The sequence below is a fragment of the Saimiri boliviensis genome, chromosome X (genome assembly GCF_048565385.1).
Source record: "Saimiri boliviensis isolate mSaiBol1 chromosome X, mSaiBol1.pri, whole genome shotgun sequence".
NCBI classification, from domain to species: Eukaryota; Metazoa; Chordata; class Mammalia; order Primates; family Cebidae; genus Saimiri; species Saimiri boliviensis.
The window spans coordinates 15,030,804-15,043,477 of record NC_133470.1 but is presented as its reverse complement, the minus strand read 5'-3'; the positions used below and the strand labels follow the sequence as shown (position 1 = coordinate 15,043,477).

Genomic DNA, 12,674 nt, shown 5'->3' with positions numbered 1-12,674 from the left:
ATAGTTTTTTGATATAGTAACATTAAGTAGTTAGAAAACATATAGGAAAAAGACCCAGTTGATAATGGCTATGAAATATATTTAAACACTCTGAGGAGTAAATAAATAAAAATATCAGAACCTTTATGAAAGGACCGCAAATACTGAGGATCATAAAATAAGGCCTGAGGAAGTGGAGAGACACAGATTATTCTTGGGTGTGAAAAAACACTCTAGTATAGGTGTGAAAAAAATCTTAGGAAAAAACTGTTTAAGGGACAGGTGGTGATTTACCATATCAAACACTAAAACATTTTAAAGATATAGTTATTAAAATATTATGTTATTAAAATACAGTTATAAAATAGGGAGCCAGACTTGACGTGATAGAAACTCACAAACAAAACAAAGGATTTAGAGTTAACATACTAGAGTACATTAATACGGGAATGATGGAAAGGAAATAACATACTGGGGAAAATGCTTAACTGTTGGGGGGAAAGCCCATTTCATTTCATCTCACATCATACACTTAAATAATTTTGAGATGGATTAAAGAGTTGAAGACCCAATAAGTGGAAGTATGGAAAAAACTAGAAGAAAATATAGTTGATTGTTTTCTCTAATCCTAGTGAAAGACTAAGTGTAAAAGCAGCTGAAGAAGTCACAAAAATGTTAATGAATTTGGCGTAATAAACAAATAAAGAAACCCCTCCCTAGCTCAAAAAAAGTCACTCTTCTAAATCACACCTCCACCTGAGAAGGGTGTTTGTTGCAATTATACACTTTCAAGGGTATTATCCTTAAGAGAGCAAGACCTCATACAAATCAGATAGGAAACAATGAGACCCTAATTGGGCAGTGAGCAGAACAATTCACAGAACAAGAAATACTAGTGGATAGAAAATGCAAACTTAAATGAGATACAAGCTTTAAACTTTTGTCTATCAAATTAACAGTTGGTAAAAGATAATTTACTCTAGTGATAATGGAGAAAAGCCATTGCATTGCAGTTATCTTGAAATGTAAATTAGTACAACCTTTTTGGATTTTTTGGCAGTACCTCACCTATCAAGAGTCCCCCAAATATTCATAGACTTTGCCCTAGTGATTCTTCTAGATATCCATTATAAGGAATTGTTCAGAGGTGTACAGAAATGTTTGCCTTTGAATGTATACACATCATTATACCAAAATAGTGAAAAATTAGAAGCCATATAAATGTCCCACAGTGGAAAACAGGTAGCAAAACCTCTGGACATCCGTAAAATGGAATATTATGCAGGCATTTAAAAATATTTTTAAAATTATAAATGACACACAAAATTGCTCAGAATATATATACACACACAATATGATTCAAAGTATATAAAATATATGAGAAAAATAAATATATTTAAAGGTTACAATATTTATTGCTGTGCATTGCTTTCTCTTTTTATTTAGATTCTGGATTGTTTATAATGAGCTGAATTTTTTAGGTGATATATTTTTTTTTTTTTTTTTTTTTTTTTTTGAGACAGAGTCTTGCTCTGTTACCCAGGCTGGGGTGCAGTGGTGTGATCTTGGCTCACTGCAACCTGTGCCTCCCAGGCTCAAGCGACTCTCCTGCCTCAGCCTCCCGAGTAGCTGGGATTACAGACGTACACTACCCCACCCAACTCATTTTTGTATTTTTAGGAGAGGGGATTTCATTTGGTTGGGCAGGCTGGTCTCAAACTCCTGGTCTCCAGTGATCCACCTGCCTCAGACTCCCAAAGTGCTGGGATTACAGGCATGAGCCACCACACCTGGCTATAGGTGAACTTTTTATGGAAATCTATGACATACAAAATATACACACATCGTAAATATACAGCTTAAATAATTTTCAAATTAATTCATGCATATAACCAGCACTCATAACCAAGAAATACAAGGTTATGAGCTCCCTAGAATCCTGTCCACCCCCTTTCAATCACTACTCTTCTTTGTAAGGTAACTACTATCCTGACTTCTACCATAGATTACTTTTGCCTGTTTCTGAGTTTTATACCAGTTGAACCATATGCTATACTGTCTTTTATATCTGGCATTTTTTCAGAGACAGGGTCCTGTTGTGTTGCTGAGGCTGGACTTGAACTCATGGGCTCAACCGATTCTCCTGCCTCAGCTTCTGTGTAGCTGGAACCATAGGCACGTGCCACCACATTTGGCTTGTGTTTGGCTTTTTTAAAAAAAATTCTTGCTGTGTGCTGCAATAGCTGGTTTATTCTCCTTGCTGTGTAGTTCCTTTGTTTGAATACATCAGAATTTAATTACTTATAGCTTGTATTATAGTCAGAAAAAATTCAGTTTAAAAGGTAAATTTTGGTTGAAGTTACAGCTCAATTTGGAGGTATCTTATTGTATCTTTCATTTTATTATTATTATTATTATTTTTGAGACAGGGTCTTACTTTGTCACTCAGGCTGGAGTGCAATGGCACAATCACAGCTCACTGTAGCCTCAACTTCCCGGGCTCAAGCAATTCTCCCACCCCATATCAGTCTTCCCAGTAGCTGGGATAACAGGCGCATGCCACCATGCCCAGCTAATTTTTAAAAATTTTTTAGTAGAGTTGATATCTTGCTATGTTACCCAGGCTAGTCTCCAACTCCTGAGCTCAAGTAATCCTCCTGCCTCAGCCTCCTAAAATGTTGGGATTACAGGTGTGAGCCACTGGGTCCAGCCTGGAGGTATTTTATAACTTGATATTTCTATATAGCATTTGTCTGCATTTATCTAACTTGAGAGTTAGTTCTCCCATTTTCTTTATCCCCTTTTGATTTCTCTCTTTTGGGCCCTTGGTCATTAGGATCTCCACTATAGAATGAAAGGAAACAGGAAAGAGATGAAACCTGCTTCCCTTAATTGTGCCTCTCATTACTGCCCTGGCTCAGGAAGGTTTAAGTGAAGTAGCTCTTTCATTAAAGTGTCCCTTGCAGTAACTGTGAGGCAGGCTTTCAGAGTGAATCTCTAGTACAAGATATAATCCAATACTATTGCAGCCTGTGTCTTCTTCCAGTTCCATAGTTAAGTGACTCAGAGCCATAACTGAACCTTCCTAATTCTAGATTTTTGGTTTACGTTTTGCATCCATTTATTTAGGCTTAATATAACATTTAATAAGGTAATCCTAACTTGAAAGCTGAAATGGACCTTAGAGATAATCTCAACTGGTGTTAACCTGGTAACCTGGCAGGTGAGGAGGTGATGTCTCTAGTGGTCTGCCCAGCCGACATAGCGGTGGGGGCCCAATCCAGAATAGATTCCTGGCTTATATTTTGGACACAATGCTGTCTTCTTTGTCAGGGGCCATTTGGAGCTCCTTTACAAAAGCAGTTAGCCCTTGTGTTCTCTTTTTTATTTGTTTCCAGCATTTACTTTGTAGGCTTTAAGTTACTAAGCAGTCACTTCACAGTTTATAATTACATTTGATTTGATTCTTATTCCTAGTCATGGGTAATGTAGCCCTTCAGTTTTAAGAGTTACTCTAAATTGGTCATGGAAGAATTCTTGTTTTGTCACTCTAAAATTCAACCCAAAGTCCAATTTAATTTGAGTTAGCATTCTGAGAGCATATCTGTATTAAGGTTATTAAGATGATAGTGTATGAAATAACATTTTTATGCATTGCTTCACAGTTGCCCATGGTGGCCAAACAGTTTCACAAATGCAACACCTAGTTGATTTAAGAAGACACAGCTACAACTTAGAGGAAGTGAATTTGCCCCAAAGAGGAAGATTGTCTACTCCAGAGGTAGATATTATGGTTTGTTTATTAAAGTGAAAATCTTTCTTTGTTCTTTTCATTCTGCTGTATTTCTTTTTAAAAAATGGAGTTGAATTTCATGCAGTAAAATGCACAAATTAGTGAGTTTTGATAAGTATGTGTATTTACATTCCATGAAGATAACGAACATTTTGGCCAGGTGTGATGGCTCATGCCTGCAATCCTAGCAATTTGGGAGGCCAAGGTGGGTGGATCACCTGAGGTCCGGAGTTTGAGACCAGCCTGGCCAACGTGGTGAAACCCCGTCTCTACTAAAAATACAAGAAAATGAGCTGGGCATGGTGGTGCATGCCTGTAATTCCAGCTACTCGGGAGGCTGAGGCAGGAGAATCACTTGAACCTAGGAGGTGGAGGTTGCAGTGAACTGATATCGAGCCCTGCACTCCAGCCTGGGTGACAGAGTGAGACTCTGTCTCAAAAAAAAAAAAAAAAAAAAAAAAAAGGACAATAATGAACATTTTCATCACCCCAGAAAGTGACCTCCGACCTCTTCCTGGTAAGTCCCCATCTTCCTTAACTTTGGGGGAAATACCATTTTGATGTTTTTTTCCATCCTAGATGAGTTTTTCCTGTTCTAGAACTTCACATAAATAGAATTGTACGGTATGTGCTGTTTTGGGTCATAGTCTTTTTTTTCCTTAGAAGAATGTTTTAGAGATTTGTTTCATAGTATTAATATTTTATTCCTCTTCATTGCTGAGTGGTATTCTGTCATTCTGTCATATGAATATTCATAATTTTCTTATCCATTTTTTTTTTGAGATGTAGTCTTGCTTTCTGTTGCCCAGGCTGGAGTGCAGTGGCGCTATCTCAGCTAACTGCAACCTCCACCTCCTGGGTTCAAGTGATTCTCCTACCTTAGCCTCCCGAGCAGTTGAGATTACAGGTGCCCACCACCAGATCAGCTAATTTTTGTATTTTTGGTAGAGACGATGTTTCACTATGTTGGCCAGGCTGGCCTCACACTCCTGACCTCAGGTTATCCGCCTGCCTTGGCCTCCCAAAGTTCTGGGATTACAGGCATGAGCCACTGCACCCGGCCTAACTATTCTTTTGATAGACATTTGGGCTCTTAGGAGTAAAGTGGCTATGAACATGCTCATGGCAGTCTCTTTGTGAACCTATGTTTACATTTAATTTGGGTAAATATCTGGGAGTGGAAATATTGGGTAATGGGCAGATGAAAGTTTATGAGAAATTGCCAGTTTTTCTAAGTGTTCGTACTGTTTTACAGTACCACTATATTCTCCTGTGCTTTTTGATCTCTGAAGTTGAATAAAATAGATTATTAAATTATATATAATTTGGCTTAACAGAAAATGGGTTTATTTACTTACATAAGGATGTGGATATCAGTGCCACATAAGTAGTATAGGCAATTCTTGACTTCTATCACCCTGAATATTTTAATTTTTTGGGATAATGCTAATTATCTGCCGAGTGTCATGGTTTTGCACATAATTATGTGAAAGCATTTTGGAAAGCATGAAGCACTATATAAGGGTAAGATGGTAATACTGTGTTTACAATTATTAATATCTATTATAATTCCGTACAATTTTGGCTGTCTAATAAGTTTGTAATGCTGGGCTAATTTGGTTAATTCTTTTTTAATTGTACTTTAGGTTCTGGGGTACATGTGCAGATCATGCAGGATTGTTGCATAGGTACATACATGGCAAGGTGGTTTGCTGCCTCTATCCCCCTGTCACCTACATCTGGCATTTCTCCCCATGTTATTCCTCCCCAACTTCCCCACCCCCTGCTGTTCCTCCTCTAGCCTCCTCCCAACAGACTCCAGTGTGTGATGCTCCCTTCCCTGTGCCCATGTGTTCTCATTGTTCAACACCCACCTATGAGTGAGAACATGTGGTGTTTGATTTTCTGTTCTTGTGTCAGTTTGCTGAGAATGATGGTTTCCAGATTCATCCATGTCCCTACAAAGGACATGAACTCATCATTTTTTATGCCTTCATAGTATTCCATGGTGTATATGTGCCACATTTTTCTTGTCCAGTCTATCATTGATGGGCATTTGGGTTGGTTCCAGGTCTTTGCTGTTGTAAACAGTGCTGCAATGAACATACGTGTGTATGTGTCTTTGTAATAGAACGATTTATAATCCTCTGGGTATATACCCACCCAGTAATGGGATTGCTGGGTCAAATGGAATTTCTATTTCTAGATTCTTGGGGAATCGCCATTATTATTACACGATAATTTTTTATCATGTATTTTGAAATAAAGAAGTAGATAACTACTTGGTATGTTTCTATTAAAATTATTCTTATGGCCCACAATTCATCCTTAGAATAATTATACAGAAATATAATGGTTATTTACTGTCTGTTTACTTATTTATACCCTGTCTTACTCCAAAAAGTATTTTAAGATGATTTACAGATTAATTTGTGAAGAAAAATAGGTGCTTAAATGTTTCCTGTCTTGTCCACTGAGTGTCACTGTTGGATTATTTGAAAATCAAAAACCATTTAACATTTGGTTCTTTGTTCATGGTTAGAAATATTTGCTTTTAAAGCAGTTCTGGTGCTAGAAGACTCGTGTATCTGCCATGAAGTATATAAATGGTTAAACTTGATGAAAATGGTGTCTTGAGTGTAGCTGGGTTAATGAGAACACAATTCAGCAAATATATCTTTTCCTGTAGTTGTACGATTTGCAATGGGCAAAGGTCCTTTGATATCACAAATAGGCCTTAGGTGCTTCTTGAAAATGAAATAGAAATCCTGAACTTTTCTTTCTTTCATATTTTCTTTTGGTTCATTAATACATTTTCCTTAGACAATAACATGAATACTTGATTGTGAAGAAGATGGAAGTATCATTAATGAATGTATACCAGACTTTGAATCTTTATATAATATTAAACACTAATTGCCAAATATATTCCAAGAAAGAAATTTGGATTCTTTTTCAGTCTTCATATATACTGTAGAATTACTCTGAACTCAGGCTTAAGGAAATATTTCTGTCTCTTGAATCTGTATGTTTCTTTTCATTAGACAATGAACTCTGAAGCGTTTTGTTTCCTTCTTTTCTTTAGTAGGAATTTCACAGCAGTTTTGTACCCAGTTTCATTAGCTTTTCTAATTTTTAAAATAATTAATAGATTTATAGAAGAGTTGCAAAAATATTACAGAGAATTCTCATACATATGCTTCACAAAGCTTCCCTTAATGTTAACTTACCTGTATAACTTAAAATTATGGTAATTGTAATAATCACAGCACAGTTATCAGAACCCGAAATGAACATTAGTGTAGTATTATTAGCTGAACCATGGTCCTTGTTTGAATTTTGCCATTTCTCCCAATTCCATGTCCTTTTTCTGTTCCAGAATAAAATTCAGTATCCCACATTGAATTTGGTTTTGTCTCCTTAGGCTCTTCTAGTCTGTGACAGCTCCTCATTCTTTCCTTGTCTTTCATGACTTTGACACTCTTGATGACTACTGGTCAATTATTTCATAAAATGTCTTGATCTTGTTGTGTCTGATTCTTTCTCTTGAATGGATTGAGATTATGCATTTTTGGCAAGAGTCCCACACGAGTGATGTTACTTCCTTATTGAATCATATTGGGGGGTACATGGTGTTGACATGTTTTTTTATTGGTGATATTAACATTGATCACTTGGTTAACGTGATGTTTTCCGTATTTTTTCCACCGTAAAGTTATTACTTTTCCCCATTGTCCATGATAAAGATTTTGGGTTGCAGGGAATTTTGAGACTGTGCTAATATCCTGTTTCTCTTCAATTCACTGAGATGAGTTAGCATCCATCCATGGATTTTACCTGCAGCAGCCATTATTGTGGCATGTGCCTTATATTGATTCTCTGTTTCCCTCATTCCTTCTGGATTTATTAATTGGAATGCATTTGCAAGGATGAGCTGCCCTTTATCTCCCACTTATCTATTTATTCAATTATATATATTCATATAAATATGGACTCATGGACTTTTATTGTATTATATGAGTATAATCCAGTATTATTATTTATTCATTAATCAAATTTTTCAGCTTTGGTTACTGGGAGCTCCTTCAGTTGACTCCTATGGCCTTTTGACTTGCCCCTACCTTTTTTTCTGCCACTTGTTTTCTGCCACCGCAAGATATTCTAGGCTCATCTGTACTTTCCCTGTTAGCCCTGGAATTCAACTTTTTTCTAAGGAGCCCTGGTTCCTTTAGTTGGAGACTGGTGTTTAGAAACCAAGATCTGGACACTAGGTGTGTTCATTGCTCCTCTTGTGTCATTGATCCTAGGCCTTCTCAGTGGACAGAGCTAGGAAATAAATGTAGGTATCCTAATCCATGCATACACATAAACTTATATTTCTATCTCTGTCTTTATATATATTAGAACTATATGTTCATACTGATATTCAGTAGCTTTTCTTAAACCTAGGTTTTTATATAATAACTTCTTTGCCTACCTCCTTTATTAATCAACTCTTTTATTCTCATATGAATGTGGGTTTTGGTTTTACTTTTTCTTGGCTTTATAAGACTCTGAAATCCTCTGGTACGTAGGGGAGAAACAAAAAGAATTAAAAATATAAATATTTAAAGTTTTTTTTTATAGTGCTTGCTTTAGCTTCTAGTGATATTAAACATTGACTACTTATTTTTATAATATTAGTAGAACAATGAAGTTTCCTGTGATGAAAATGATTGAAATCATCTTTCTGGATTGCAACACTGTTGTAAGGCATGAAGTTCTGTCTCTCAAATGTATTTTTCTGTAATACTGAGCTGAAATTTTCTTTATTGCATTTAATGCCATTGTAATATATATATATATATATATATTTTTTTTTTTTTTTTTTTTTTTTCCCCTGAGGTGGAATTTTGCTCTTGTTGCCCAGGCTGGAGTGCAATGGCACAATCTCGGCTCACTGCAAACTCTGCCTCCTGGGTTCAAGTGATTCTTTTGCTTCAGCCTCCCAGTAGCTGGGATTACAGGCATGTGCCACCATGCCTGGCTAATTTTTGTATTTTTAGTAGAGACAGGGTTTCACCATGTTGGCCAGGCTGGCCTCAAACTCCTGACTTCAGATGACATCCCCCCTCCCCGGCCTACCAAAATACTGGGATTACAGGCTTGAGCCACTGTGTTCTGCCGCATTGTACCATTAATAGAAATTTTTCTATGTCAAGTTCTTTATGATTATCATCTCATTGTGATACATTTTTCAAAAGATTTCTAGTTAGAACAGTATTCCAAAGTGAAAAAATTGAAGTAAAAATAATTTCTATAGCTCCTTCTTTTTTTTTTTTAAACAAAAAAAAGCCCATAACTGATCAAATGTAGTTAGGCCTCTTTCATCTAGATTGTTTCACATTTCATTTCTCCAAAATAAACCTTAAAGGAAATTGGCTGATTTGGATGAAATTTAGTATGTGCCTGAATGTGTATCAGGATATCTCAATGGAAATAAAATGGCAGCCCATCAAGGTTTTTTTTTTTGCAGAGTTTCGCTCTGTCTCTAGGCTGGTGTGCAGTGTCCCAATCTCAGCTCACTGCAACCTCCACTTCCTGGGTTCAAGGGATTCCCCTGCCTCAGCCTCTCGAGTAGCTGGGACTGCAGGTGCACACCACCATGCCTGGCTAATTTTTTATATTTTTTAGTAGAAACCATGTTGACTAGGATGGTCTCGATCTCCCAACCTTGTGATCCGCCCACCTCAGCCTCCTAAAGTGCTGGGATTACAGGTGTGAGCCACTGCACCTGGCCCCCATCAAGGTTTTGTAAAGAAATATACCTTAGGTGGTTTTAAGGGGGTGTTGTAAGAATCACCATGTTTGTAGAAATGTGATTACCAGGAATTTTGTGAGTTAGAAGCCAGAGGTAATGAAGGTTATAAAAAGATAATGTTTCTTGCTATATATAAGGTTTCCTGAATGGAATGAGCTGAAATACTTTGGAAAGTAAAATTGTTTGGGTGTTTATCATGATCATGGGTGAGAACAGAAGTGGAGTGCTTCCAAGAGACACATGCATGTGGTCTTGTGGGGAAGTGGGTGCAGAGGTGAGCTGGGGAGAGGGAGTGGGTTCTCCCCAGCCTGCCTCCCCATGCACCGCTAGGCCAGGGTACCCCTCAGCAAGCCTACACGCCGGGGTGGGAGGCAGCATCTGTGGGGGTAGGTGCCCAGGGCCACGGTCAGTCTGAAATGGCCCCAATGGTTCTTCTCCCAAGGAGCCATCTTTCCTCCCCTGCCCATTCTAGATCACAGGGGTGGTGCTGCAGCCTGCCTTGTTCTTTCATCCCAGTTCCCTCTTAAGTCCACCTCTGTCCTGCTTAGGCTGGGAGCACAGGAGGATGCCCTCTGCTGGCCGTCCCCTGCCTACCTCTGGCCCCTAGTCCTGCCTCTTCATTCCTGAAAACAGTGGAGCGCCTGGGGCAGTCCTCCCCTCCAAGTCCTCATATCTATACCCACAGCCAACCAACTGCCTCATCCTTGCTCTTCTTCTAACCCCTCCCTGACTATCCTAGTGGCCAGGGCTGACACCTTTGCTCTTTTCTGTGTCTGGTTCCCTTCCTGGAACTCAGAGCTGCCCCCTCATTGGTGTCCCTCTGGCTCCTCTGTCTTCAGCCCCTGTTTCTGTCCCCCTTTCCCCTCTATGAGTTCTCTCACAGCTTGGAGAAGCCACTTCTCTTGCCTCCCATCCCTCCTTTCCTGTCATCCTCACTCTCTGCTTCCCATGACAGCCCTGTTCCTGGAATGTCATTGATACTTACTGTCTCCACACCTGGCTTCCTGTTTTTCTCTGTGGGTATTTTTGAACCTGCTGTTCCTTCTGCCCTCTGTAAGCCCTTACATGCATCCTCACCTGGTGAGCACCTTCTCATGTTTTAATTCTCACCTCAGACCTCACCTCCTCTGAAAAGCTCTCCATGACTGCCAGCCTGGGTTAGGCCCACCCTTCTGTGCACGCTTAGCCTCCTGTTCCTGCCTGTGTCACAGTGCTGGTAATAACACTAGTAACATGAAGAGACCACTGAGCACTGTTGAACTGGGCATAGTGTAGTGTTGTTGCTGTTAGCGTTAACCTAATACTTTAGCAATGTTCTCATCCTCAAGAGAACCTTGAGAGATTTTCATCCTGATTCCCTACATGAGGACATTGAAGCACAGAGAGGTTAAGTAACTTGCCCAGGGTCACACAGTTGGTAAGTGGCAGGACTCTAGTATTTGACCCCAACCATGTTCCCCCTAGATCCTGCACTGTTTACCTCAGTGCCGCAGCCCAGTGGTTCTCACTGGTGGCATCAGAATCACCTGGGGGTCTTGTGAAAACAAAGACCACTGCCCCCACTCTCAGAGTTTCTGGCTTCATAGGTCTGGGGTACAGCCTGGAATTTGGCATTTCTAATAAGCTTGCAGGTGATGTTGATGCTGCTGGTCCGTGGACCACTTTGCGAAACACTGTTCCAGCCTGCTAATAACTTTGTCTATTGGAATCCTCTCTTTACTTGTCTCTCTCCCAGCTGAGATGGCAGTTCCTCTGGGACAGGAGCTTTTATTTTTTATTTTTGCAGGGCCTCACTCTGTTGTGCAGGCTGGAGTGTAGTGGTGTGGTGCAATCACGGCTCACTGCAGCCTCAACTTCCCGGGCTCAGGTGATTCTCCCACCTCAGGCTCCCAGGTAGCTGGGACTACAGGTGCATGCCATCAGGCCTGGCTACTTTTTTGTATTTTTTTTTTCTAGAGATGTAGTTTTTTTATTTTTATTTTTATTTTTTGTTGTTAGAGATGGAGTTCTGCCATGTTGGCCAGGCTGGTCTCGAACCTCTAAGTTCAAGTGATCCATCTGCCTTGGCCTCCCAAAATGCTGGGATTACAGGCTTGAGCCTCTGCACCTGGCCAGATTATTTTCAGTCCATGTTCCCAACACCTAGCAAAATAGTTCTGCCAGGTGGTGGGCCCTCAATAAACGTTTAGTTGATTGAATGAGAAAATGTTTCTGGCCCTTTGTTTAAGTGTATTCCCCCCCCCCAAATTTCTGTGTATTTCAAGAAGAATTCTCAGATTTTTATCAGTCATATGCTTGATTGGCACATAGGGGATATGTACTCAATGGTTTTGTAAGGTTAGTTGTTGACTGCATGATTTTAAAACATTTGAAGCCAAAAGTCACATCTGTTATATTTGGCTCGATATTCTTTCTAGAATGGCACACTCACTGTCTATGTATAATACAGACTTCATATTTTTACATATATGAACTTATATGATACGTATGAACATTATAAAGCAGGCATCTCCAAACTTTTTACACAGGGGGCCAGTTCACTGTCCCTCAGACCGTTGGAGGGCCGCCACATACTGTGCTCCTCTCACTGACCACCAATGAAAGAGGTGCCCCTTCCTGAAGTGTGGCGGGGGCCCGGATAAATGGCCTCAGGGGGCCGCAGTTTGGGGATGCCTGTTATAAACTGAGCCTTTGGCCTTTTAGAAGATTTGAGTGCTTCTTTCCAAAATAGCACCTTCCTTGATGTGCAGTGTCTTCATTGTCAATGTGCTGGTGTAGAGGCATTGTGGCACATTCATTTGTCAGCGTTAGAGCTTCCTCAGTGCCTATATGGGGTAGAGCAGCAGAGGTGATGTTGGGGCTCCTGATCTCGGCCTGTTGGCTCTGTGTCACCTACAGCCAGGACTCTAATAGGAGCAAGACATTTCTGATGGCTTAAGAACTTTTGTTGTGTCTAGCAGTTAACATTTGACTTAATGACATTTTCACATACGTTATTTTTCTTTTGAAATATGAACTACTATTTTAAAAATATAATAGAATTTAGAAGATCTTACTGAAAATGCAACTATGCAGGTTGACCATCTTTGTGGAGCTGTTTCA

The 12,674-nt window shown here is 39.4% G+C and overlaps 1 protein-coding gene across 1 annotated transcript in view; it reads left to right on the top strand.

Moving 5' to 3' along the window:
* The window catches only part of BEND2 (BEN domain containing 2), a 66,181-nt gene that overhangs the window by 9,574 nt on the left and 43,933 nt on the right, over positions 1-12,674 (top strand). Inside the window, 5 exon segments of the mRNA XM_074392129.1 lie at positions 2,409-2,497; positions 2,500-2,544; positions 2,816-2,873; positions 3,645-3,772; positions 11,037-11,165. Coding sequence (XP_074248230.1) covers positions 2,409-2,497; positions 2,500-2,544; positions 2,816-2,873; positions 3,645-3,772; positions 11,037-11,165 — 449 coding nt within the window.